The following is a 27,996-nucleotide window of genomic DNA, read 5'->3' on the forward strand; positions in this document are numbered from 1 at the left end:
AAAAATTTCTCATTTAAATCACATTATGAATTTGATAACTCTCTGAACTTTTTACCAAAAAATATGGACTACGCAGTCACAACCCAAAGTAATTAGCTGAATATATCCACCTAAGGAACTGAACAAAACATTGTACGGGTGAGTGACTTCACCACGAAGTCTCTTTTCAAAATAATAGAGCTGTGAGAATTAGGTGATTGTTGGATAGCTGAATACAAAACAATATTCCCCAAGAAATAATCAGTGAAAATGAAACCTCAATGTTTGTTACCATATATTAGCAACAAAAGTAATTTGAAGATAGGTTTCTTCTACTCAATGCTATTTCCAAAAAATTTAATCTCTCTTATATATATCCAATAGTGATGAAGACTTTATCACATAAATCTGATAGGACTATCAACATTAAAGATGTCATTTGTCTGCACTTAATTAATCCTATAAAAATCACTTGGTTTGCTTTTAAAAAACAAGGTTATTGGCTTGCACAGACTGGAACCAAGTCTCTGGGTCTTACAACCATGCTATATATATGTGTATATATATGTGTGTATATATACACATATATATATATACAACATATATATATATATAACAACATACATAATATAAATACCGTCTACAAAGGAGGTAAATTTTTAGGATTGGATCAGCAACATTCAGTGACCTCCCAGGGGAGGAAACTCACAAGTGTCTGGAGAAAGGGACTGATCATTAGCCCTACCATCACCGTCAACACAGCATTATACAGGTCCTTTTCCTTTTTGGGTTCACAGCCTTATACTAGCCAGACATAAAAACAAATTTAGATTTAGATTTTAAAAGTTATTTTGTTTATTGCTATAATCATAATAATCCTTGTGCAGTACATGTTCATCAAGTCATAGGTGAGTTTATTCATTTAGAGAATGTCAACCATTACATTCTTGGCTACTTAGGGCTTCAGTGAGCAGGAAGGCACTGGGGCAAAGGGCCATCTCCTTAACTATTTGCAGATACTCTACACGTCCTAGAGGGCAATAACCAGACTCCTTTTCACCAGCCACATTCTTGTCCACATGTGCACAGGCGGGGTTGTGCTGTAGATAATAATGCTGCTACTGCTTATTTTCCCCATAAGCATCATGGACAATGTTCCTGAATGTTGACTCCACTTCGATCATGAAAAATCTTACCTATTGCTTGGTAGCTCTCAAAAATATTGTGTTTATTACCTTTGAATGTAAAATATATGTATAAGTCTATCCTAAAATAGGTTATCCACCACACTGAAACTCAAACCATTCATTTATTTTATAGATATACAAAATAACTGAGAAAAAACTAATTAGATAAGTAATGGCTATCTAATGTATAGCTTCATGTTCCATTTTGTGTCAATGCTTCCCCACTCCCAAATAGTAAAGGACTCTCAGAGATACGGGCACTGCTCACTGGGCATGCTCAATGGTACATGAGAGCTATGTAAGCATTCCAAAATTCAGTGACTATCAAAGGCTTCCTGATTCTTCAGGATGGAAATCATGATGTGGAATCAATGTGAAACAAGGCAAAGATATAATAAGTAAGCTAGAGGTTTGTGTCACAGATATTTCCTGAAACTCCTGGAGAAATCACATGTACGGTAACTTCCTACCAGGTGACTGTCCCTATGGAAATGGGCCCCTTGAAACTCATCTCTAGGAACAACTCTGCTGGTTTAATTTGATTTCCTTAAAAGAGCATCATTGCTTTCAAACTTCCAGCTTCCATTTTACATGACTATCTGTAATGTCTGGCACAAACAGAAGTCTGCTGAGTTTTGTCATACTTCAAAAACAGTCTAAATCCTCATCTCCTGCAGACCACCTCATCCTCTGGTATCCCCCTCCCTTCCTCAATCGAGAATGGTGTCTCCTCAGGAAAAATCCCATCACAGCACAGCCCAATGGAAGCTTCTGCAATGACAAAAATATTCTGTTATCTTCGGCACCTAATAAGTAGCCAGTATCCACATGTGAATATTAAACACATGAAGGTGACTGAATGATGAAAGAAATACAAATTTAATTTTTAATGACTTCCATTTAAGCAGGCAGCTGTGGTAACAATTCTTTTTAAAGTTGAATGAACACACCAGGCATTTGGAAATCTTGTTAAACATGCAATATCACCAGTAGATTTGGCATTGAACCTGAAGTTCTCCGGGTCTAACAAGCTTGTAGGTGATGCCAAATGCAGGTGGATATGGCTGCTCCCCTGAACAACATAGGGCAGCAGCTAGTTTGATCTCTTCCCTGAAATGAGTCTTCTCTTTCCTTAATGAGACTGAGTTCTTGAGGGGGGGGGGGGGTGACCATATTTGAAACACCTGATATTTGCAACTATTTTAGAACTTGGCGAATGAATGGAGTGAATGAATGATGGTTATGTCTCTTTGTCCACAGATAACTGGGCCTGGGCCCAACCCCAATCAGAAGTGAATTCTGACTCCAAAAAGTGAATCTTTTTTTTCTCTCTCTCTGCCTTTTTGGTGAGCACCAGCAGAGAAGGGATTATAAAACTTACCTCTGAAGGGCACAAAAGGCACTGCTGTGAATGTGTGGGAAGTGCCAGGAAATGTTGGGATTGAGTCAAAATATCAACCTATGATCTGTGTGTAGACTATTGCTACAGTTTTAATTCCAACACTATTTCACATAATTTATCTGTGTGAATTTACTAATGCTGCTCATTTGCAAGCACGTATTCACCACGATACTCCATTAACCCTTTCATGGCACAGGAACAGTGGTAGGCAGGCAATGTCATAAGACTCAAAATGAGGCGCAGCAATCCCACTCACTAGAGGAGATTCAGTCTCCACGTCTTCCCCACAGTGCACATAGTGCCATCAAATCAGCAAACAAGTAGAAACGTAATTGATGTCGGCTTTCCCGCCTAAAGCTTCCTCTTTATGATAAAGCGACCTGTATGCATATGCCTCTAATACAGCATTTCACGACTGGCCAGGTGTGATAATAAGCATGAGTAGATTGTCAGAATCAATAACCTTTATACTTTTCTCCAAATTATTACCTAAAAATTGCCTTGGTTAATCTGACATCTCTCCGTTTGGTCGACAAGCGTCCCGTCACCGTCTTTTTGTCTTTAGTGACAAGACTGACGAGGAGTCGTGCACGGAGTCGTCTGCGTATCCACAGACACAGGCCTGGCAGGGGCAGAGAACAGCCAAGCAAACAAAGGAGTCCGGCGCCGAGCAGCCCTTCCCCCTCCTTCGCCAGCCCACCCCCCGCCCTGGGCAGGAGGCGGGGACACCCGGAGGCTGGAGAGGCGGGGATCCAGGACTCGTTCCCGCCCCCGCCATGTCGGTTTCCAAAAAGGTCCGCTTCATTGATATATAAGGGGCTACAGGCAGCGCCGCTGTTGCAGAAGCTCGAAGTCGCTGCTTCTTCACCATGTCTGGTCGCGGCAAGGGCGGGAAGGGCCTGGGCAAGGGCGGCGCCAAGCGCCACCGCAAGGTGCTGCGCGACAACATCCAGGGCATCACCAAGCCCGCCATCCGCCGCCTGGCCCGGCGCGGCGGCGTCAAGCGCATCTCGGGGCTCATCTACGAGGAGACCCGCGGCGTGCTCAAGGTCTTCCTCGAGAACGTCATCCGCGACGCCGTCACCTACACGGAGCACGCCAAGCGCAAGACGGTCACGGCCATGGACGTGGTCTACGCGCTCAAGCGCCAGGGACGCACGCTCTACGGCTTCGGCGGCTGAGCTGCCCCGGCGGCCCGAGACCCTCCACCCAAAGGCCCTTTTCAGGGCCACCCATCTCATCACAAGAAGGGCTGTTTACGCGACCGACAAGGTAACGTCCCGAACTCACTGAGTGGCCCATGACGCGCCGATAGCTTAGCGACGCGCGCGTTTGCCTTTGTTCGCGGCGTTGGCGGGTGTCGCCCAAGATGGCGGGTCCCGCGCAGGAACAAAGGGCGGGCACGCGGCGCAGGCCTGGCCCGAGCCTGGTGGCCCAGGGCGAGCTGCTGTAAGTGAGGCGCTGTGCCAGTGGTTTGATCACAGCCAAGACTAACCCGATACTCTGGCAGGGCATGTAGCCCTTTAAGAAAAGTCCTGGTATAGCCCCGCATTTTAAGTGCGCCGCTAGGTATTAAGCCCAGTCCTGTAGTTTTGGTGTATTGGGGTTTTAACCCTTGCCTGAGGGTCTGTTGGTGCATTCTTAAAGGCCAAATTAAAAATGGCATTACTCCCCAGAGGCTCCTCTTTACCTAGGATTGTGTTGTCTTGGTAAGCTTCTGTTAATAACAGATACCCCAGTCTATCTGAATGTCTCGCTAGTAGTTTCTGTGGCTTCTGTGCCAGCTTGCGATCTTTTTTTGATCTTTCTTGTTAGCCCTCCCTATACTGTTAAACCTTTATTCCTGGCCCTGATCCTATGTTCGTCCTGGTTTTTCCTAATAAATTCTTGCACTTTGTGGTAGATCCTCGAGTCTCAGAATGTGTTGTAAATAAAGACCTATAATCCAGGCACCAAAAAGAGAAAACACCAGTCCTGTAACCTTATTATCAAGGCCCTGTAGTGACCACAGATAATCACACGCTACCCACATTCTTTCAACTTTATAATCCGCCTTGCATTACAGTAGATAGAGCAACTTGAAAATATTACCATGCTATGTAAAAATACATAAATATCTTCTGGTTCTATTGTCTGCATAATAAGCCCAATTCTTGTGCTTTATCAGACACCTGAATGCCACCATCTCATGTACTCCTTCCCCACTAATGAGCAATTTCTACAGCAATGCATGTTGTGAATAACTTGTCATACTAAAGCCTTTTCATGTCAAACTGTAGGTTTTATGTATTTACCTTCCACAAATAGCCCTCAACACTTTTGGAGAATTTCCTACACGTTTGCTTTAGAATTCTACCTGATTCTCCCAGGCAAAAATCCTGTTTGGGATTAGTCTGTACTACACAAAGCACACTTTACCTGCTCCTAGCCCAACCTGACAGTTCTCTTATATGGCTTTGGAGTTAAATGTTGGTAATGATTACTGCTTAATTTCTGCTCAGGATTTCTTAAGCCTTGGATAGTGTCTTTTTAGTATCCTCAAGACCTACAAAAATTACAGGCAATGACTGAGTAAATGTAATTACTGAATCAGTGAAACTAGCAAGCTATCTGGGCCAAGAATAGACTTGAATACAAATAACAATACCTCTGCTGCCTTAGAACTTTCTTAAGCAGTTTCCTTTACACAAATGTTGCATTTCTGACTGCCAACCATCTGTTGCAGTTTTTAAAATGCAGATTGTGAACTATTTTGTCGGTAATAAAATTAATAGGCCCCAACTAGAGAGAACAGAATAAAAAGGAATAACCAAAGTATCATGTCTGAGAAAAGTGAAAACTGTCATAAAATTTTAGCTTGAAGTGCATATGCTTTTTTTTTTTTTTTGCATGCTTAGGGCTAGTTTATAAATACTCCATTCAATAATGCTGTAACACAGAGTTGCATCAGTGAAAAAAAACTGGCAAAATCTACCTTTTGCCATTCAATTTATCAGATGGTGAAAACCAAAACAGAATGTTCCATCAGAGCTTTAATTTTTAAATACGATTGTCACATTGGGAAAATGAAATAAACACAGTAAAATAAACTGTACAAAGGCAAAGTAGAATAACAAAAAATATTTTACTAAAACATAAGATTTACAGAAGTTTCCAGACAAGCCATACAAAATGGTCACAAGCTGTTTTGAAGGGGGGAATCTACACTTGACAGCAAAGTCACAATGTTATTAGTGAGGGCTGTGATGTTTGTTTAATGTTCCCATTTTGGTTCAAACAATCAAGCTTGTCCATCTACAGAGTCTAAATTGTTAGACTTGGCTAGAGAGCATATTCTAAAGAATTGGTTAGCTGCCTTTAACCAATGCAATTAGATCACCATAAAGGGGGGGGGGGAGCCCATAAAATTAAAATAAAACATACCTCCCCCCTAAAAAAAAATAAAATAAAATGAAGAAAAACACCCACACCCTTGCAGCTAACCCTGACAACTACCTTCATTCACAGTGCTTTATACTTAAACCATGATAGGGGAAATGAATAAAAGCAGAGGGGCCACTGCTTTTAAACGTTTCCACAACAATCCAGATGATACTTCTAGCCTCTGTTCATGCTTTACAACAGCGAATCAGGACAAGACATAGATTTGCTAATGTGCATTTAATCACCAAAGGACTGAAGATGTCTGGGCTTTTATTCTGTAATATTTCTAAGACTGTGTCCATTAAATGCAAACAAAAAGGAAGAAGTCTTGGCAGAACAGGAGAAGTGATGCATACTTGATGATCAGATTGATTTAAATATTATTCATGGCATATAGCCTAGTCCATGCTCTAGCTGTTTCTATGGCTTGGGCTTCATTGGTCTTCCACTGCTCCGCTACGTCATTTGCTAATGGATCATCTGGATTGGGAGCACTTAACAAAGCCTGGATCGATAGCAGAACTGTGCGGATCTGCAGTGCTGGGGACCACTTATCTTTCAAAATATCTAAACATATTCTTCCCAACTTGTCTACATTAGGATGATAAATTTTGGTCATGAAACGTACTTTAGGGGCTGCCATTGGGTATTCTTCTGGAAGGAATAGTTCAAGTTTAAAAGTCCCTCCCTCAAAGGGGGAATCCTGGGGGCCAGCAATGACCACATGAAAATAGCGGGCGTTGCTCTCATCTGGTTCTGCTTTAATGCCAGGAACTGGTTCTGCCAGCAAACGCTGGGTTTCCTTGATGATCCTGCGGGGCAGCCCAGCCATCTTGTCAGATCCCGAGTTCGGCCTCTAGTCTCGTCTCCGGCTCCGCTCGCCTCACGCACGAGTGGAAGTCCCCTGAAGTGCATATGCTTTTATTTTGCTCTAGCTTGGTTTTACTCTGGAACTTCATTTTTTGTTTTTGTTTTGAGAGAGAGATTTATTTAGTTGAGAGACAGAGGGAGAGACAGAGAGGTCTTCTATCTGCTGGTTCAGTACCCAAATGACTACAATGACTAAAAATAGGCCAATCTGAAGCCAGGAGCCAGGAGTTTCTTCTGGGTCTCCCACACAGGTGCAAGAAGCACTTGGGCCTTCTACTGCTTTCCCTGGGCTGTTAGCAGGGAACAGGATCAGAAGTGGAGAAGCCAGGACTCCAACTGGCACCCATATGGGATGCTGGAGCCACAGGCTGGTGGTTAGCCTATGCCACAGTGCCAACCTCTACTGCGGAATTTGAATGACAAAAATTGTGACAAACAACCTGCCATGTATTTCCATTGTGTATTTATAATATGTCAAGTTACACAGATACTAGCCTCGCTTACTAGACTTCACATATCTCCATTTTTAGCCTCTTGGAGCTAGATTGTAGGTATGTGGCCCCAGCTTCAGAAATCAGTGACATGTTTCAAAGAAAGACCTCTCCTGGAAACAAGCTCCTGCTAGGAGCTTCTGGGAAAAGAGACATCAGAAGGGCCAGCTTTTGGTCATGGGAGCTTCCAGCTGAGTCAAGTTCTGGTTCAACAGTGGTGAATATTGTGGTTTTTGTTGTTTTTTTTTGTTGTTGTTGTTGTTGTTTTTAGATATTTATTTATTGTATTTGAAAGGCAGAGTTACAGAGAGAGGGAGAAACGGAGATCTTCCGTCTGTTAGTTCACTCCCCAAATGGCTACAGTGGCCAGGCAAGGCCAGGCAGAAGGCAAGAACCAGGACCTTAATCCAAGTCTCCCATGGAGTGGGAGGGGCCCAAGCACCTGGACCACTTCTTTCCCAGGCACAATAGCCAGGAGCTGGATTAGAAGAGCAACTGGGACATGAACTGGTGTCTATATGGGTTGCCAACACCGTAGGCAGTGGCTTAACCCACTAGGCCACAACACCAACCCCAGTAGCCGTACAGCACCAGGCCAGTTATACAGCAGTTGTGAGTGTTGTCTCTGGAAGTGTTTTCAGTTATAGCAGGAGCCCTGCCAAGATTGCCACCATCTATTGGGTAAATCTTTAGGTTACGAAATGCCTTAAATGTTTTCTGATAAAATGGTGTGTATCCTGGGGATTTGGAGTTGTGTTACATTACTGATAATGAAAGGCCTTATGCATTGTTGTTGTTGTTGATAGGATAATGTCTTCTCTACCATCACCAAAGAGGCCCATTTCTTCCTCTTTGACTGACTTTCTCCTCTTTGACTGCTTCCTTCCATGGTAAAATGAACTTTGCAAATGTGATTAGGGATTTAGAGATTAACAAATGATTGTGGGACCGGCGCTGTGGCCTGAAGCACCGGCATCCCATATGGGCGCCGGTTTGAGTCCCGGCTGCTCCACTTCTGATCCAGCTCTCTGCAATGGCCTGGGAAAGCAGTAGAAGATGGCCCAAGTCCTTGGGCCCCTACACCCTCATGGGAGACCTGGAGGAGGCTCCTGGCTCCTGGCTTCGGATCCACACAGCTCCAGCCCTTTCAGCCAATTTGGGGAGTGAACCATTGCTCTCCTCTCTCTGTGTGTAACTCTGACTTTCAAGTAAAAAAAAAAAAATGAAATGATTGTGGATTACATGAGTGGGCACAGTATGATCATAAGTGTCTTTTTTTTTTTTTTTTTGACAGGCTGGGTTAGACAGTGAGACAGAGAGAGTTATAGACAGTGAGAGAGAGACAGAGAAAGGCCTTCCTGCCGTTGGCTCACAGAAGGCTGAACGGAATGGCTGCTACAGTGGCAAAGCCAGGAGCCGGGTACTTCCTCCCAGTCTCCCATGCCGGTACAGGGACCCAAACACTTGGGCCACAGCAGAGAGCTGGACTGGAAGAGAAGCAACCAGGACTAGTACCAGGCACCCCAACAAACCCAGGGTGCCGGCACTGCAGGCTGAGGATCAGCCAAGTGAGCCACAGCGCCACTCGTAAGGGTCTTTCTAAGGGGAAGGCAGGAGGGTCAGAGTCAGAGATGGGCAGGAGAGACTGTGAAGCAGTTTGAAAATGGAGCAAGAGGCCACGCTAACTGCTTGTCAGTTCCTGGAACATGGAAACATTTTCTTGCCTTGAGTCTTCTGCAGTTCTCTATCCTGGAACACCCTTGCCATGGCTTCATAGCAACCTTCCAATGCCAGTGCCTCCACGAGGAGTTCTCGGCGGCCCTATCTAAAATGGCAGCCCGTTCCCCAGTTGCTGTACCATGGCTGAGTGTGTTTCTCCCATGGCACTGAGCATCTGCATTCTCCCTGCATGAGAACAAACCTCAGACCCATCAGGACCTCATGTTTTTGCCATGCCCAGTGAGAAAGGAGCAGAGCCCACAACAGATTCCCTCAGCCATCACTATGTTCGAGGCTATGCGATAAGGTTGCATGAATATGTTTTTCAAAGTGTGCCTTGAGTATCTAGTACATGACCCAGAATGTGAGTGGAAGTGGTAGGAAGAAAGCATGCTCCTAACTTCTAGTAACTTGTAGCTTGATCAAGAAGTTATAAAAAGAGAGAGAGAGAATAACAAAGGGGTGGGCCTGCAACACCTGCATCCCATGGGGGCACCAGTTCAAGTCCAGCTGTTCCTCTTCAGATGCAACCCCCTGTGAATGGACTGGGATGGCAGAAGCGGAAGATAGCCCAAGTACTTGGGCCCTTGCCCCCGACATGGGAATCCTGAATGAAACTCCTGGCTCCTGGCTTTAGTCTGACTTAGCCGCAACTGTTAGGGAGTCAACCAGCAGACGGAAGATGCCCTTCTCTCTCTCTCTGTAACTGTGCCTTTCAAATAGGAATTCAGACATGAGAAAGAGAGTAGTGAGAAGTGAGGTAGCACCAAGTTTAATGAAGAGAAATACAGCTGATAGGCCAAGCAGCATCTCAGGAAAGAACTGAGCTCCCAGTTCATTTTGGACAGGAGTTCTTTTGGATGTAGGTATGGGTTCCTGTTTCTCCTCTACTCCTCCTCCCTCTTGTGGGAAATTAATGGGTGGAAAACTCTCCAGGGACCTCATCAGCACAGTGTCACCAACCCTCATTAAGCTAAGTTAGGGTATAGAAATAAAAAGTAGGATAGGGCCAACGCTATGGTGCCGCAGGTTTAACAAAGGTCTTCAGTGCTGCATCCCATGTGGGCTCCAGTTCAAGTTCCATCGGCTCCACTTCTGCACCAGCTCCCTGCTAATGCACTGGGAAAGCAGCAGATGACCCAAGTGCTTGGGACCTTGCACCCATGTGGGAGATGGCCAGAGACCAGCTCCAGCCAGTCCAGGATCCTCAAGGTGTCAGAGGTATCGGCGCTCGAAGAAATGAGAGACACACTCACAGCAAGGCTGATGGCACAGCTCTGGCTCTCGATCACCAGACTTTATTTTTATATCATAAGTCACATAGTGATTCTTTTTTCTCACAATAACAAGTCTGTTGTCCTTTTTTCTTCTAATTATAATTTATTTGATTTTCAAGGGCATATTCAAAGCGTGGGTTACAATCACAGACAGGCCTCGAGTGCTGCTGAACTATGTAGAAATTGACTACACAAGCTAGAATATTACCTTCCTAATCTAATCTTCACTAAAAGCCCCAAGGTCAAAGCAGTCCCTTTTTTAAAAGGGACTTTGTAGTTCTTTCTGTAATTCTTTAATATCTTTATAGTACTCATTTAAAGGTTCACTTAGATCTATTCCACAGTTTGGACATTCTAGTATTTGATATCTAGTATTTGACATTCTAGTATTTGTATCATACATTAAATTAAAGCTTTAATAACATTTATATTTATGCTAGTGGGAAGTATATACCAGGGAGCCTGTTGCCTTTTAATTCTTTTTCACAAACAACTCAATCCTGCATAAAGCATTAACCCTTACTCCTACACTAACATTCTGCTTGATTAAAATTCTACAAAGCAATGGACATTTTGGAGGTTGTGAAGCTAAGTTCTGTTCCCTAAAATTAGGAATACAGCGATCATTAGTGGGACCACCAGGAAACTCCAGCTTTGTTATGCAGAGTGTAGTTCCCCAAAAAAATCCTAAAACTACCACAAGGACCGAGGACCGCAGCTGTCCTTCTCACACCTTGCTGAGATGGACCTTCTGCTGTGACCTTGTCAGCCAGCTGAAGTTGCCTTGGCCTCACCAGGAGACCTGGATAAAACTCTTGGCTCCTTTTGGAGAGTGAACCAACAGTTTGAAAAACCCATCTCTCTCTGTCTCTCCTCTCACTCTGTAACTGTGCCTTCAAAATCAGTAAGTTTTAGAAAAAGAAATAAAAACCAGGAGGATTTTTCCAACTGCTGTCTGCTAGAAACTATGGGAACTTATCCCAGAGCCTAATCCTAATCTAGCATCTAGTATGAATCAATAAACCCTTTTTATTTCAGGAAAATAAAAGGAAGCAAAAACTCAGTTCTCAAAAAATGCTCAATACTTCCAACTCTGCAACTCTTGGAATTTATTAGTTTTGTGCAATAAGATTCAAAAGGTGGGAAAAGTCAAGTCACTTCCAAGGTCAGACCAGAGGGGAGAATCTCCTGATTCAAGTTGTGTGTGTGACTAAAGAAGCCCTCGCTGCTGCCTGTGGGGAAAGTGTGCCCATTGTGCAGATGTGGCCCCTGAGACACAGGGAGGTTATATGACACACCACAAAATAAGTGATAGAGCCAAGATGTTAAGGCAGTCAGAGGGCTCCCTCTGCTGTTTCAGCCCCTTCAGCATACTAAACAAGGGTACAAAAAATGCTGCACCTGTGTGAACACTGACAGGAGTAGGGAACCCCGAAAACAAAAAAGCTTGGCTTTGCCCAGGGAGGTGGGAGAGGAAGGGGGAGATAGGGGAAAATGTATACCCAAGAAAGGATTTTATCCTAAGGAGTACAGCAAAGATTTGTGGATATGTGTTCATCAGGAGCTAGCAAAGGTCCAGCAGCTTGGCTGGCACCTTCCTGATAAATTTGGTCTTACGAAGACTGCAAGTGCTAACAGGGTGTATTTTAAAGTACACATTCAGGGGCAGGCCCTGCGGCATAACATATAATGCCACCACCTGTGACACTACCATCCCATATGGGTGCCAGTTCATGTCCAGCGGCTGCACTTCTGATCCAGGTCAGTGCAATTGGCCTAACGGCCTGGAAAAAGCAGCTGAAGATGACCCAGGTGTTTGGGCCCCTGCCAACCCACCTGGGAGAGCTAAATGAAAACTCCTGGCTTCCACTTTTTGCTGCTGTCTGCAAAGTGAACATGCAGATGGAAGATTCTCTCTCTCCACCCCCTACCCCCAACTCTTTCAGACAAATAAATCCTTTAATAAAATAATGTTCAAGCCGGGAGAAGCTATAAAAATATGATGTGCAATGGAAAGTCAAGGCTGAAACTGAAAAGCAAGTTCTGTAACTACGAGCAAATGCTCATTTATCTGTGGGGAGAAATGCACCCAAACTTTCAAAATATTTGAAAAAAAAAGGTGACCATTGTATTACAATAAATTTGTCTTAAGAAACTTTGTTGAGTGATGTTTCATTTGCATTGGTGACCTCACTAATAAATGTATCTGGTTTAAGCGGCCTCAGTAGAAGCCAAATAATCCAAATCAAAAATATGGGAAGTCTGCAAAAGTTTATGGGAAAATAAAATGTATGTTATAAGAAAATACATAGATTTCAAAAAGTTTTGTATCAAAATAAAAATTTTTAATCAAGTTTTGTATCAAAATAAAAATTTTTAATCTAAGTTTTCCAAACATCTATGAAGTTCATATACACTTACAATTTCTAAACTGAGACAGTAAATTTTGTTTGAGAAATATTTCACTCTGTGGAATTGGGTGTGTAGAGTCAGCTCCTTTTTTGTAACATTCTGTAACATTTCTGTAACATTCTCATGGTGCACAAATAAACTTTGACACACCCCAGCAGGTTATTTTGAATGACAAGGCAAAGGAATTAACACTTGAAACAGATAACTTTTGCAGCATTTATCCTATCAAGTGTGGAAGTGGGTGGCATGACTTCACTATGTAGCTGAACCAGGCACCTCCAGTGACCCCTGCAGAGTTGTCTCCACCTTATCCAGGTGCCGTGCCATGGGAGCCCTCCTTACAGATCTCATCAATGTGCTACCCAGGCCGTCCCTTTCCGCCTGGGTTCAGCCAGTGGAGACCCCGTGCAGGAACTGGACAAATGGAAGAGATTATGATGGGGTGTTCTTTGGGGACAGCACCCTGGGATAGCAGCAGATAAAGCCACCGAAATGGTTGCCAGTTCAAGTCCCGGCTGATCTACTTCCAATCCAGGTCTCTGCTATGGCCTGGGAAAGCAGCAGAAGATGGTCCAAGTGCTTGGGCCCCTGCACCCACTTGGGAGGCCCAGATGAAGCTCCTGGCTCCTGGCTTTGGATCTCTGCAGCTGTGGCCATTGTGGCCATTTGAGGAATGAACCAATCTCTGTCTCTCCCTCTCTCTGTAACACTGTCCTTCAAATAAGTGAATAAATCTTAAAAAAAAAAAAAGGATTCCGAGTTTCCCTTCCAGGGGTCTGTCACCATAAACTGCATATGGCCTCTTTCAAGGCCATATTTCGCATCAGCAATCTGCTTCTATGCAGCTCTGGTGACTGCTTGCCCTAACCTTTTCAGACTTCTAAGTGGGCCAGCGCCTTAGATTTAGGATTAGGCTGCCGCCTGCAGTGCTGGCATCCCATACGGGTACCAATTCAAGCCCTGCTGCACTGCTTCCAACCCAGCTCCCTGCTAATGTGCCTGGGAAAACAGCAGAAGATGGACCAAGTGTTTGGGCCCCTGCCACCCATGTGGGAAACCCAAAAGAAGCTTCGAGCCCTGGCTGTGGCGTCCATGTGGGTAGTGAACCAGTGCATTGAAGATAATAATAAGTGATCCTTACTAGGCTGTAGTGAGACACTATTTCTTGAGGTTTCTGTATCCTGTGATCAATTTGCAAAATGTCTCTTTAGGAAATTCTCCTGCTATTTTCCAATAACAGTACGCGATTTCCTGTTTCGACCTTAACCGCAACAGATGTGATCACTGTGCAGCAGTCTTGGGACCACATCCCAAACAGTTGCTGGGACTGGGTGCAGATCTCACCATGTGCGCCTCCATCATGCACAAAAGGCCACCTTCACACAGGCAACCGCTGAGCTCGTCTCATTTATCAATGTCCCTTGTGCGATCATGATCACACTGGAGGCCCTCCTGCCCTTTGCCCACATGGCTGGAAGTGACCTATTGCCATCTCTGCCCCTCTGGCTAACTTCTGAGAAAGGAGGCAGAATAAGGGAAATAATACACATTTCTTATAGGATACCCTGCTGCCTGCACTGCTCTCTGCAGCCCATCTTTGGCACTCATCTGTGCAGAGGACCTCTCGATGTCACGTTGCATCTTTTCTCAATTTTTATTATAAAAATACTCACAAAAAAAATGGGCTTATAAAAACATACCATCAATATTGATACTTGAGAGTATTGTACAATTATATATATTTACTTGTACCTATAGATTTTGCTGAGTTTTGAAAATGACACTTTACCCCCCAAGAGCTTCAGTCCAACTCCTAAAAATACAGGGCCAACCTGAAACCAGCAGCCAGTTTCTTCCAGGCCTCGCAAGTGGGTGAGGGACCAAAGCACCCGGAACCATCCGCCATTGCTTTCCAGGACATAGCAAAGAGCTGGGTCGGAATTGGAGCAGCCAGGCCTCTATCCGGGGGATATATGGGATGACAGCCTGCAGGGGAGGTGGGGTCTTCACCCACTAGAACACCGTGCCCCAGTATTCACAATGCCTTGAAAAATTACTTACCAGTAATATTGCGTTCACATGAGACATAGTAAACAGCAGATGTCGAAGGGACCACCCCCCCCCCATGTGAAGACATCTAGTTCCAGTTAACAACGCGTAGAATTTGCAAATAGAAAGACTTCCCGTTTCTTTCGCAGTCTATTTTGATGGCCAGCTACACCGGTAATTCACCACCATACCCGAACGTGAAGTGTCAGCTCCTTCAGAGAAAAAGTAGGCGGCCCTGAAAAGGACCTTTTGTTTTTATGAGCACTCAGGGCAAGGCAGCTCAGCCGCCGAAGCCGTAGAGCGTGCGTCCCTGGCGCTTGAGCGCGTAGACCACGTCCATGGCCGTGACCGTCTTGCGCTTGGCGTGCTCCGTGTAGGTGACGGCGTCGCGGATGACGTTCTCGAGGAAGACCTTGAGCACGCCGCGGGTCTCCTCGTAGATGAGCCCCGAGATGCGCTTGACGCCGCCGCGCCGGGCCAGGCGGCGGATGGCGGGCTTGGTGATGCCCTGGATGTTGTCGCGCAGCACCTTGCGGTGGCGCTTGGCGCCGCCCTTGCCCAGGCCCTTCCCGCCCTTGCCGCGGCCAGACATCTCAGCAAAACTCGAGCTCGACCCAAGTGAAGCTATGGCTTCGCTAGCCGCGAGTCCACTTATATGACAAGTGTGCGGACCTGTTTGAAGACAGGAGCTCCAGAAAAGGCGGGAAACTGCATTGAGTCCCCACCCCCTAGTAAGACTAACCCTGGGAGGAGAAAAATGGCGCAGCAAGATGTCCCGGTATTTAAAACACCATAACCTCTGAAGGTGAATGTCAGGCTTGCACACAAGAAAGGTATGCTTTAAATTGTGTGAATTCCATGTGTAGTCTTCCATCACTCGCCCTTAGAGAACTGCAACAAGCCCAGATCCAAGGGGAGAACTGGAGTCATTGCCAAGGAACCCAGCTAAATGAGGAAGCCTTTTGTTTCTGGAAGCTTTTGCTAACCTGTGGGCGTCTCAATGGCCTGCTCCATAAACAGTGCTTATTGATCATGGAGCTGTAAAGAAACTGACAGCATCTAGGGCGTAAACTATAAGTGCTTCTTGCTGCAGGCTACAAAATATTTATAATATAAAGCACGCAGAAAGCTAACACTCCCCCAAACACCACCAGGACACACAGTGTTGTAATGTATTCAGATTAAGCGCCATACTTTGAAGCAAGGAAAGAGTGCAGAGAGAGAAAATGTAAATCGCCAGGGGCCGCTGCCCTTTTCTTATAAGGGAGACAGTGTGGAGGGGTGATTGTCATCGACTGGGGCTGACACAGGGAACCGAAGCAAATCTGTCATAAGCACTGATGCTCACCAAGGAGATTTTAGGCAACAGCCAGGAAAATAAAGATGCAGCCATTTCTAGGCTCTCACATACAGAGCTTTTCACTAAACTCGCTGAATTCCTCGCATAGTGTTTAAGAAATAAATGTCCTTAAAATATACTGTTGAAAATATTTTGTATTGTGCATTAACAATGTACCAAACACACAGTCCTAAAGAATGTTGTTGACCACCCAGTAGTATACACTCCTCAAAGCACTATAGATGTTCTCCCGTGTGCCCAGCACTCACCCCACTTCCTAAATCCAGTTTCTCTCGCTACAATCAGATTCTTTCAAATATGGCTGACATCTGGATTTATTGACTGTTGCACTATAGATTAGCCCTAGTTAACCAGCTCCTGGTCAGATTTTAAAAATCTTACGACGGGTCTGGCATTGTTGTATAGTTGGTGCGGCAGCCGCCAGCAGTACCAGCATCCACTATGGGTGGCGGCACCCGTACCGGCCGTTCCCGATCCTCCCCATGCTGGTGGTCTAGGAAAAGTAGCAGAGGATGGCCCAACTGCTTGGGTTCCTGCCAACCTAATACTGGAGGGAGCTACTAGTCCTTGGTTCTGGCCTGGCCTAGCACCGGCCATTGCAGCCACTGGGGATGTTAAAACACATGGGGGTTAATGATTTGAGCACCCATCTACCCGTGATCAGCTGCGTACCATACACCATAATGTCGCCCGGTCTTGGCTGACACTCAGGCTTCACCCAAAGCTTCCCCTTGATAGCGATACAGCACCTTCATTAAGTTGTGGGTGGCTCTGAAAAGAGCCTTTGGGTTTCCGGTGAGCTCACGGCCGAGGTCTTAGGCCCGCTCCCCGCGGATGCGGCGCGCCAGCTGGATGTCTTTGGGCATGATGGTGACGCGCTTGGCGTGGATGGCGCAGAGGTTGGTGTCCTCGAAGAGGCCGACGAGGTAGGCCTCGCAGGCCTCCTGCAGCGCCATGACGGCCGAGCTCTGGAAGCGCAGGTCCGTCTTGAAGTCCTGCGCGATCTCGCGCACCAGGCGCTGGAAGGGCAGCTTGCGGATGAGCAGCTCGGTGGACTTCTGGTAGCGCCGGATCTCGCGCAGCGCCACCGTGCCGGGCCGGTAGCGGTGCGGCTTCTTGACGCCGCCCGTGGCCGGCGCGCTCTTGCGGGCCGCCTTGGTGGCCAGCTGCTTGCGCGGCGCCTTGCCGCCCGTCGACTTGCGCGCCGTCTGCTTAGTACGAGCCATGGCTAAGACTGCAGAGAGAAAGTGGCTGTGGCGCCCACGACTGTCGTCGCTGTATTTATAAAGGAGAATTCTTCCTGATTGGCCGGAATCTTCAAACTGCGCGCCTCGAACAGAGAAGAATTGAACAGGGCTTGTGATTGGTTCTAGTTTCCAGAAGTGTGCTCAACTCACTCCCTGGTCTCCGCCTTTCCTTGTGTATCCGGTACCTTTTATTTTAAGACACCCGTTTCCGGGTAAGTCTCGGGGAGGTACGGAAAACTCTCCGTAATTTCTAAAATGGTTCAGAAAGCCCGCGCTTAATTATAATAGGACGGAGTAAATGTTGAAATGTTTTCTCACTGATGCACGCATCCTAATTAATCCTCAATCTTGCAGTCGGCACTGCCGTCATTTCCACTCTTCCTAGCGGCCATTAAAATCAAACCGCTGTTGAAATGCGCCGATTTCCTGAAACATCCTGCTTATGTGAATAAAACTGCTCTCTTTGACCAGAGGATGCAGAACTTCGAGCGTCACCGGTCCGCAAGCGTGGGAGACCTTATGTAACTTCTGCGTTGTGTCCTAGCTGCAGTTCTTCGTTATTGCAAAAGCGAAAACAGCAACCTTACACTAAACTAAAGTCATAAGTTCCCGCCGGCCCTTTGTTCCTGTATATACGCGCATGCGGACAGACTAGGCGCATTTCTGAATCCTGTTAAAATTATTTATCATGTACTGTTTTAAATCGAAAACTATCCCCAAGTAACTTAAGACGGGTTCCACAAAAATAGCCAATCAAGAAGTGAATTTGAATTCACCTTATTTGCATATAAGCTTTTAATTGGCTGATTCGGTCCAATGAGGTATTGAGAAACATTAGCTCCTATTTACATAGAAGGCATACAAATAGAGCGCTATTCTGGCGTTTTGGGCTTCACTTTAACCAAGTTTGCTGCAGCCATGCCTGAACCCGCGAAGTCGGCGCCGGCCCCGAAGAAGGGCTCCAAGAAGGCGGTGACCAAGGCGCAGAAGAAGGACGGCAAGAAGCGCAAGCGCAGCCGCAAAGAGAGCTACTCGGTCTACGTGTACAAGGTGCTCAAGCAGGTGCATCCCGACACCGGCATCTCGTCCAAGGCCATGGGCATCATGAACTCGTTCGTCAACGACATCTTCGAGCGCATCGCCGGCGAGGCCTCGCGCCTGGCGCACTACAACAAGCGCTCGACCATCACGTCGCGCGAGATCCAGACGGCTGTGCGCCTGCTGCTGCCTGGCGAGCTGGCCAAGCACGCTGTGTCCGAGGGCACCAAGGCTGTCACCAAGTACACCAGCTCCAAGTGAGCGCCCGGGTTGGCGCCGCCGCCCCTCACCCCAAAGGCTCTTTTCAGAGCCACTCACAACCACAGACAAGAGCTTTAATACGGAGTTTTAGATCTAAGAAGTCAGGTGCTTTATGTACTGGTGTCTTCTATGTGACTCGTTTTATTAGATTTGGGTTATCTTGAATAGCTGTTTTGGAAAAATGCAATGGTTTGGCTGGTTAGTTAGGCAATCGGAGTAGTGCTCAACAGTCTTGCAGCTATTTTGCAGATGCCTATAAACTTGAAAGGAACGGGGTAAACTGCAAAGCAATCTGGAAACTGCAGCTTTTTATTCTTTAATAGTGTAGTCAGTCAGGCAGTGTTATCTTGAAAAGGCCGACTGCCATTATTTTAGCATAATGCGTTTCTGCACACAATCTCTGCTGTGGGTTTTCATACCAAGATTAAACATAATGACAGACCACCTGTTTATGCTGGCCAGAATCTTTGGCTTGTCCATATACCTCGAGGCCATTATCCTTCCAGTGGTGGTGGGGCAGCAGAGGCTTTTCGGTTTTATTTTTAAGTTGTATTCGAAAAGCAGAGATGTCCCCCACTCACTGGTTCTCTCTCCCAAATGTACAGTCTCGAAGTTGGCATAAGGTGGGTGGCAGAGACCTTACTTGAGCCACACCAGGACCTTGGGTTAAGGAAGCAGGCACACAGATGTGGGCTGCAGGCATTCCAACACGCAGCTTAACCACAGAGCCGAACGTCCACCTGCTAAAGTCCGGGAAGTGAGATTTACCAAAAATTCTTCCCTTAGGTTTCCAGCAGATGGACTAGAATTCAAGTTTATTTATTCTTGTATTGAGAACCTGTAAGATGACAGAAAGTACCTACTACTGAAAGAACAGTGATGGTAGAAACTATATATATTTTTACAGGAATCACAATGTAACATCAATATTTAAACAGTAATCTCACAGAATGGGGGAACATCATTTTGAAAACCACTTTTTTTTTTAGAACTAATTGGCTTTTTATTTACTAGACTTGCATATTTCAAAAGAACTAAGGCCATCTGAAGGTTCACAACATTAAGTGACAGAGGAGATGGAAATACTAATTATTTATTTCATCATTGCATACTGTATACATGTATACTAGACCCATATATGTGGGGGAGGCTGAATCCGGAGAGGCCTAGAGGAAACTTCCTGAGCCTGCCTCAATTTGAAAACCTGTCTTTAAGTTTCAAATCCCTGGTGGCAAACACCCCAGCCCCAGGGCGCTTTTGCCTAATGATCATTAAGGTGGTATAATAGGGGTGGCTAAGACCCTTTTGCATCACATCACCCCACCCCTTGCCCACATCCACTCTGTACCCGCATCCACTCAGTACCATCCGCTCTGTACCTCAGCTATATATACACCTCCCTTTTACAATAAAGTGGGACCCTGCTTCGACTGGGCTCTCCCCCTCCCCGTGTCTGATTGTCCCCCGGATTTGGGGAAGGCTGAGTGGCTGGTGGCGCACTTCCCCTCCTCGGTCAAGGCAAGCTGCAGGCAGCCTGCCTAATTCTCCATCAGTGGCGAGGAAGAGTCACCACACATATATATGTATAAATCTGTCGATTAAAAAATAAATATCAAATCTAATGGTATGTGTGTATGGTAGGGACAAACTGACCCTTTTTTTTAAGATTTATTTTTATTTATTTGAAAGGCGGAGTTACAGAGAGGCAGAGGCAGAGAGAGAAGGGGGGTCTTTTATCTGTTGGTTCACTCCTCAAATGGCTGCAATGGCCAAAGCTGGGCTGTTCTGGAGCCAGGAGCTTCTTTCAGGTCTCCCACATGGATGCAGGAGCTCAAGGACTTGGGCCATCTTCTACAACTTTCCTAGGCCATAGCAGAGAGCTGGGCTGGAAGTGGAGCAGCCGGGACTCGAATCGACACCCATATGGGATGCCGGCACTGCAGGCAGTGACTTCACCCGCCTCACCACAGCACCAGTCCCACAAACTGATTTTCCATGGGGCTGAATTTAAATTGCCAAATCTGGCATGACTTAATGTTGGAAACTGTCATACCCTGGAAGCAATTCTGGAGTGAGGGCAGAACAACAAAGATAATAGCTGGGGAAGAAGAGCCAGCAAGATGGACTGATTCTTGTCTTCAGGGCAGGCACAGATTTGGGGGCATAGGAGGAGGGATAGGCTTAAAATAGAGCTAGCTGGCATTGACAGATTCCAGGTAAGAACACAGCCCATACATAATTTATACTCTCAGCTAACCACATCTCATTGTCAACTCACAGGGATTCATGGAACTCATAATTCAGTGCCTTCCTAACATGCACAAAGAGGAATGGGCATTTGGCCCAATAGTTGTCACCTCATGGGCCACCCACATCCCCTATCAAACTGCTTGATTTGAGTCCCGGCTCCTCCACTTTTTTTTTTTTTTTTTTTTTTTTGACAGATAGAGTTAGGCAGTGAGAGAGAGAAATAGAGAGAAAGGTCTTCCTTCCGTTGGTTGACCCCCCAAATGGCCACTAAGGCCGGAGCTATGGTGATCTGAAGCCAGGAGCCAGGTGCTTCTTACTGGTCTCCCATGCGGATGCAGGTGCCCAAGCACTTGGACCACAGCAGAGAGCTAGATTGGAAGAGGAGCAACCGGGACTAGAACCCTGTGGCCCATATGGGATGCCAGTGCCTCAGGCAGAGGATTAACCTAGTGAGCCACGGTGCCGGCCCCTCCTCCACTTTTGGTACATCTCCCTTCTAATGTACATCCGGGAAGCACCAGATATGGCTGAAATACCTGGGTTCTTGCCTCCCATGTGGGAGACCCAGAGGGAGTTCCTGGCTCCTGGCTTCAGCCAGTCATAGTCTTCATGGTTATGGACTCCTGGGACATGAACGAGCAGATGGGAGGTTTCTGTTTCTCTGCCTTTCAAATAAAATGAAAATAAATAAGATTTTTTAAATATAGAAAGAGCATTATGATAGCAAAGCTCATACATTTTATACTTAACATCTTAAATGAGATAAAGGGTTTTTGTAAAAAATGTGAACCTCTATGGTATAGTATTAGATGCTCCCTGAAGTGACAGACAACCTAAAATAGTCTCAAATTAATAAAAATGAGTTATTTCTCTCAGATAAAACTATATAGCTCAGGTCTGGAATGTGAATTTCTTAGGGAGCTCACCTTCTCGTATGAGTGTTTCTTCTATTATATGAAATGTGAATATTCTAAACATTTTGCTATTGAATTCTACAATGAAGACCAGCACAATAAATGGGATGGATAATACTCATCAATGTTAAATAGATAATTCATAAGAAGTAGTTAACTTATCTTTGTTTAGTAGGTAAATAAGGAGGTATACACAATGTTCAAAGAAATATTTGTCATGAATCATAAATTAGTAGCCTGTTAGACAAATTCAGTACAGACGTGCTGTGTTAAGACAGGAAGAGATGTAAGAACCAAAAACCAAGTATCAGTGAGACACCCAACATTTCTGAAGCACTCCATATCTGTGAGGGTTTAATTGACAGCTCAGTGTTGACATCCACTGTGACCACATTTGTGCTGTGCAGACAGCATGCATACAGAAGGCATGGCTACTCAGAATGTTCTGGGTGGCTGTGTACTTGACCTTGACTCTTTCTAATCGAGCAAGCAACTGTTGGCCCCAAATTAACTTCCAACTGCTGAACCCCTTTGATCATCACCATCTCCAGCTGTCAAAACCATCTGTCAGTGGGGAAACCCGATGGGGTGGGCACGGGGACCATGGGAGGTGAAATACATGACATTTGTAATCAAGGATCAAGGTAGGTGTCTCAGTCACAAACTACCTGAAATGTGCTGTTGACTTGCCCTCTCGCTTTCCATTGTTTCTCTGTGTTTAAAGTTGACTCAGTGACATTCATCCATGGGCTCAGGGAACACATTGGTCTGTGGGTCCGCCTGCTGGTGTAATAGGCGGCTGCCATTGCATTCCAGCTCTGTCACTTTTAACTGCTGCTGACACCTCATGGTCAAGGAAGCCTGGTGCGGCTGCAGCAAGCATGTCCACATTCCATCCTGACCAGGGAAGGAGAGAGGGGCAAAGAACACCCCAGCCATGTTGTGCAAATGGAAGCAGCTCAGGAAATGCCACCCTGCATCTGTCACTGTGGACTTGACACTGAGGGCCCCTGGGGAAGAGAAAACTGCCAGGGGCTTCCACTGAACCTCTGTTTTCTGCCTGCAGACAGACAGAGCCTCCCAAAGCAACTCAGCTGCTGTCAGTCACCTCCCAGGAATCTCACCAACCAGGGAAGATGAAATTCGTGTCATAAGCACTCACATACAGACTTGTGAACCAATGAAGCCATGAAGCCTGGACCAGCTGGACAATTCCCAGGGAAGATATCATCAACATCTCTGGCAATCACTGAAAGAGGGAGCGAGCTACAAGGGGCTTACAATTGAGTCAGGATCCTTAAATTCAGCCAAAACTGCTACTGACGGGGCAAATGATTTACATATTTTGGAGATACATGTTCTGGTTTTCCATATAGAAATTTGGCTTTTGTCCTAGATGAGATTCAAAGCCTGGCAGATGCTGATCATGGGTGTCTCAGCTATCCTGTCCCTTCGTAGCAGCGACAGGGAAGGGGAGGTACTGGAGGAATCCACAGAGCAAGCATGACAGCCTTAACAGACATGTATTACTCGCTCTCCTCCATGTTGCCATCCCTACACACTCACACCTGTCTCCGTTTTTAGTGTTAAGTCTTGCTACAGACAACCACTCCAGCTTATAGCTTCCCAGATTGCTGAAGGAACACTTCCCCTACAACCCACAAGCCCCTACGTAAGCAGGTGTCCTGTTGCTCCTGTTGGCCCCCCTCATGCCACAGCCACCTGTTGCCTCAGTGCTCGGCCTCCTCCTGGATGACACCCAACCACTTGCCTCCTGTCTGCAGCTCAGGTGAAATATCATCTTCGTTGAGAAGTCTTCGGTGGTCACCTTATCTAAATTTCAGCCTCCTATGACACTCGTTCTTGCTGTAGTTTTCTTTCTCACATAACATTTAACGTATATTTATCTAGCTAATTTATTGTCTATCCTAGAGTCAGTTTCCATGAGAAGAGTAGAATTTCCATGAGGAGAATTTTATGTTTTCTGCTCTGAGTGCATTCTGAACATGAACATGTTTACTTGCAGCAAATATGCATGCAATCAATGCATTTTACAATTCATCCATGTTGGCCAGCGCCGTGGCTCAATAGGCTAATCCTCCACTTTGTGGCGCCGGCACACCGGGTTCCAGTCCCGGTCGGGGTGCCGGATTCTGTCCTGGTTGTCCCTCTTCCAGGACAGCTCTCTGCTGTGGCCAGGGAGTGCAGTGGAGGATGACCCAAGTGCTTGGGCCCTGCACCCCATGGAGGCCAGGAGAAGCACCTGGCTCCTGGCTTCGGATCAGCGCGATGCGCTGGCCACAGCACGCCGGCCGTGGCGGCCATTGGAGAGTGAACCAACGGCAAAAAGGAAGACCTTTCTCTCTGTCTCTCTCTCTCACTTTCCACTCTGCCTGTCAAAAAATAAAAAATTCATCCATTTTGTGCAGGCACTCAGCAGTTAAGACTTCAGCATCCCACACCGGAGTACCTTGCTTTGATTCAGCTCCAGCTTCTGTAGCTTTTTTCTGCCTATGTGCACCCTGGAAGGCAAGTGTAGTGGTTCAAGTACTTGGGTCCCTGCCACCCACACAGGAGACCTTGATGGAGTTCCTGACTCCCAGCTTTGGCCTGGCCCAATCCCCACTGCTGTAGCAGGCACTGGGAGACTAACCAACCAGCAGATAGAAGGTATCTATCTGCCCTTCGAATACAAAGTTAAAATGTCGAGTAGTAGGTGATTAGAATATTGGGATGAAATCTTGCTAGGCAGCTAGGATGAAGTGATGCACATGAAACATCTGGCCAATATTAACGATCTTGAAACTGAATGATACAATGGCCATTTCTGATTGGTTGGTTTGTTTTCACACTAGAATATCACATAAGGTTTAAAAAAAATCTGAAAAAAAAATAAGTGGTAAAAGCCACACAAGTGAGCCATAAGGATACCCAAAAAGGATCGTGGGGTAATCTTTATAAGAAAGGCCCCATGTGAAGACACAAAAGTATCTTGACTCTCTTCCAAGAGGAGTTAAATAGTGGCTGTTACTCCAATATCTCTGCAAATCCAGTTCTCCAATCCCAGGAAGAGACCGGAGTCTCACTTGGAGTCACATTTGCCTTGCTAACGTTAATCACTATAAAAGTCACAGATTGCTGTAGGACTCATTCAAATGAGACATTGTTCCAGCTGGTCAGAAACGAGAGACACCTGGTTTTCCTTGTGGAAACAAAACTTCAGAAAAACCTGATTCCATGAGACAACTCTGGTAAAACAGAGTCAAACAGCAGCAAAGCACAGGATTGGAGTTTATTTAACACGATCAGCCCAAGGCACTTGTTGGAAACAATGTTTTAATGCAGTAACAAGAATTGTCTGTTCCCATCATCCACACAAATTTAAGCTGATCTAGGCCAGGCCAGGCAACCACCATATAAGCTCCACATGACTGTAAGGTCACGGTTGAAAACACTAATCTATAATAAACGCAAGCTGTCCCAGGGGCTCCTCACTTGCAGTTGAATGCTTTATTCTTACCTAAATAAGCAACTTGTTTACTCCTGGTGAATTCGCACAGGAAGGCAGCCTATAACAATTAGAAACATGTAAACTGGCTTTTGTGTTCAGGAGCCATCACCTAGAATAGCACCATGCAGAGTGTGGGCCCGCAGGAGAGACGGGAATTACAAACACCTAGCACCACGCTACCAGCAGACATAAGACTGCTGGAGCCACTGGGGAGGTATTTTACCAAGAAACTCAACCCCAAAATCTGTAGTACTGTAACTTCTTGAAATACGACTCACATAATTGGCAAAACACAGGAGTTCCCTACCAGGAAAATATGTGGAACTACGGCTCCTAGGAAACAAGCTGAAAGAGAAGTTAACTGCAAAGAATAACGACTATGGGCCTTTAGCAGGGTGGAGAGCTGTTAACCAAAGATCATCCCACAGCCAGGTGACCAAACACTACCGGAGCCATTGGGGGGGACGGGTAGTTTGACCCCAGAAACTCACGAGAAAATTTAGGAAATAGGCCACACGTCTGCAGTTTCCTGAAACAAGACAAAGCTTGAGCTTGAGCTTGAACTGCTCCCAACAAGCAATCTGACACAAGATAAACCCAAGGGGAGACCTACCCGCCAATGGACTCCAGTTATGGGGACTAAGTGTGCGGCGCTCATCACCGCACCACGAAAAGCTTAGCTGGGTCACAGCTGCTTCCGAGAGGACGTGGTGGCTCTTAGAAGAGCCTTTGAGAAGGGGGTTGGAGCGGAGGCGAGCAGGACCATTAGGCCCGCTCCCCGCGGATGCGGCGCGCCAGCTGGATGTCTTTGGGCATGATGGTGACGCGCTTGGCGTGGATGGCGCAGAGGTTGGTGTCCTCGAAGAGGCCGACGAGGTAGGCCTCGCAGGCCTCCTGCAGCGCCATGACGGCCGAGCTCTGGAAGCGCAGGTCCGTCTTGAAGTCCTGCGCGATCTCGCGCACCAGGCGCTGGAACGGCAGCTTGCGGATGAGCAGCTCGGTGGACTTCTGGTAGCGCCGGATCTCGCGCAGCGCCACCGTGCCGGGCCGGTAGCGGTGCGGCTTCTTGACGCCGCCCGTGGCCGGCGCGCTCTTACGGGCCGCCTTGGTGGCCAGCTGCTTGCGCGGCGCCTTGCCGCCCGTCGACTTGCGCGCTGTCTGCTTCGTGCGAGCCATTCCCGAGCTCCACCGGGTCAGTCACCAAAATGGCGTACCAAGCGACCCAATTTCCCCTTTATATACGCTGAGAAACGGTCGGATTGGGCTCTCTGGTTTAAAAACATCCCGCGCGATAAAGCCATTGGCTGACGCTCCAGTGACGTAACTGGCGCCCCTGTGCTCTCATTGGATAAATTCCTCCACCTTCCAATCCCCGGGCTTCTGTTAGTCTGAGCTGGGAGAACGCCATTTCCTCGGCTTTCACACTGCGGGGCCCTCAGGAAGGTGGGCTCCAAGTTGCTCATCGCCGTAGTCATTGTCTAACGGCGGGCAGACGCCCAGGGCCGCCCTTCCAGAACAATCTGCCTGAGCCATTTCCGTCTTTCACGGCGTCTGTCGGCTGTCTCCGAGCTCCCTTCAGCGACCGTGGCCCAGCGGCTGCGTTCCTGGCTGGAACCGCTGGGGCAGGGCCGAGACAGGAACGGCGGGTGGTGCCGCACGGAAACGCCAGGCCGACTTCCCCACGGTCCTGTCGCGCTTACGCGGCCCTCAGACGCCTCTGCGTCCACGAGCTTCCGTGAGGAGCTCCCTGAGCCCGCCAGTGCTTCCCTCCCGGTTCCCTGCCCACAGCAGCGTCGGGTGCGGAGCGCATCCGTAACCTCGGCAATGTGCATGGACTGGAAACGCCCCTCCCCTCAAACTTGGGGTATAGTGTTCGGAGTACCCTGGGGTACTGACATTTGGGCCATACTGTCAGGTGTACCCTCGGGACGGGATAACTCATTTGTCAGAGCTTGGGATGTAAGTTCCAATAATAGTCTCCACCCGTAGTATTATGGAGACCACACCAATTACTCCTGAGAAGCATTGCAAACGCACTTTCCTTCAGAACTTGGCACGTAAGGCCCAAACCTGTGTGTCGCCCCTAGTGCGGAGACCGTTACAAGCTTTTTTGCGACCAGGTGGATGGCTCTGAAAAGAGCCTTTGGTTTAATGGAGTCTACGGACGCCGGCGGCTTCACTTTCCCTTGGCCTTGTGGTGGCTCTCGGTCTTCTTGGGCAGCAGCACAGCCTGGATGTTGGGCAGCACGCCGCCCTGCGCGATGGTGACGCGGCCCAGCAGCTTGTTGAGCTCCTCGTCGTTGCGGATGGCCAGCTGCAGGTGGCGCGGGATGATGCGCGTCTTCTTGTTGTCGCGCGCCGCGTTGCCCGCCAGCTCCAGGATCTCGGCCGTCAGGTACTCGAGCACGGCCGCCAGGTACACCGGGGCGCCGGCGCCCACGCGCTCGGCGTAGTTGCCCTTGCGCAGCAGGCGGTGCACGCGGCCCACGGGGAACTGCAGCCCGGCCCGGGAGGAGCGGGTCTTGGCCTTGGCACGCGCCTTGCCGCCCTGCTTGCCGCGTCCAGACATGACGAACCACTAAACAGAGTCTTAGCAAATCGATAAG

The 27,996-nt window shown here is 47.0% G+C and overlaps 7 protein-coding genes across 7 annotated transcripts; 2 read left to right on the plus strand and 5 right to left on the minus strand.

Moving 5' to 3' along the window:
• Window positions 1–527: 527 nt before the first annotated feature.
• Window positions 528–27,990, plus strand: LOC100343903 (histone H4). The gene is made up of 2 exons (XM_089334392.1): window positions 528–3,840; window positions 22,946–27,990. Exon 1 carries the CDS (start codon window positions 3,438–3,440, stop codon window positions 3,747–3,749), a length of 312 nt encoding a protein of 103 aa, XP_089190518.1. The 5' UTR covers window positions 528–3,437; the 3' UTR covers window positions 3,750–3,840; window positions 22,946–27,990.
• On the minus strand, window positions 5,583–6,925 carry LOC100351180 (ubiquitin-conjugating enzyme E2 N). The gene has a single exon (XM_089334391.1). The coding sequence runs from the start codon at window positions 6,821–6,823 to the stop codon at window positions 6,365–6,367; it is 459 nt and encodes a 152-aa protein (XP_089190517.1). The 5' UTR covers window positions 6,824–6,925; the 3' UTR covers window positions 5,583–6,364.
• Window positions 15,085–15,455, minus strand: LOC138849826 (histone H4). Its single transcript, XM_070074861.2, has one exon. It carries the CDS (start codon window positions 15,399–15,401, stop codon window positions 15,090–15,092), a length of 312 nt encoding a protein of 103 aa, XP_069930962.1. The 5' UTR covers window positions 15,402–15,455; the 3' UTR covers window positions 15,085–15,089.
• Window positions 16,932–18,139, minus strand: LOC138849827 (histone H3.1). Its single transcript, XM_070074863.2, has one exon. It carries the CDS (start codon window positions 17,393–17,395, stop codon window positions 16,985–16,987), a length of 411 nt encoding a protein of 136 aa, XP_069930964.1. The 5' UTR covers window positions 17,396–18,139; the 3' UTR covers window positions 16,932–16,984.
• LOC100343141 (histone H2B type 1-C/E/F/G/I) lies at window positions 18,161–18,766 on the plus strand. Its single transcript, XM_008262451.5, has one exon. It carries the CDS (start codon window positions 18,335–18,337, stop codon window positions 18,713–18,715), a length of 381 nt encoding a protein of 126 aa, XP_008260673.1. The 5' UTR covers window positions 18,161–18,334; the 3' UTR covers window positions 18,716–18,766.
• On the minus strand, window positions 25,201–26,566 carry LOC100343399 (histone H3.1). Its single transcript, XM_070074857.2, has one exon. The coding sequence runs from the start codon at window positions 26,564–26,566 to the stop codon at window positions 26,156–26,158; it is 411 nt and encodes a 136-aa protein (XP_069930958.1). The 3' UTR covers window positions 25,201–26,155.
• On the minus strand, window positions 27,512–27,959 carry LOC100342635 (histone H2A type 1-E). Its single transcript, XM_002714192.6, has one exon. The coding sequence runs from the start codon at window positions 27,957–27,959 to the stop codon at window positions 27,567–27,569; it is 393 nt and encodes a 130-aa protein (XP_002714238.1). The 3' UTR covers window positions 27,512–27,566.
• Window positions 27,991–27,996: the final 6 nt, after the last annotated feature.

This window comes from Oryctolagus cuniculus, chromosome 5 (assembly GCF_051225735.1).
Source record: "Oryctolagus cuniculus isolate XC-2025 breed Fujian yellow rabbit chromosome 5, ASM5122573v1, whole genome shotgun sequence".
NCBI classification, from domain to species: domain Eukaryota; kingdom Metazoa; phylum Chordata; class Mammalia; order Lagomorpha; family Leporidae; genus Oryctolagus; species Oryctolagus cuniculus.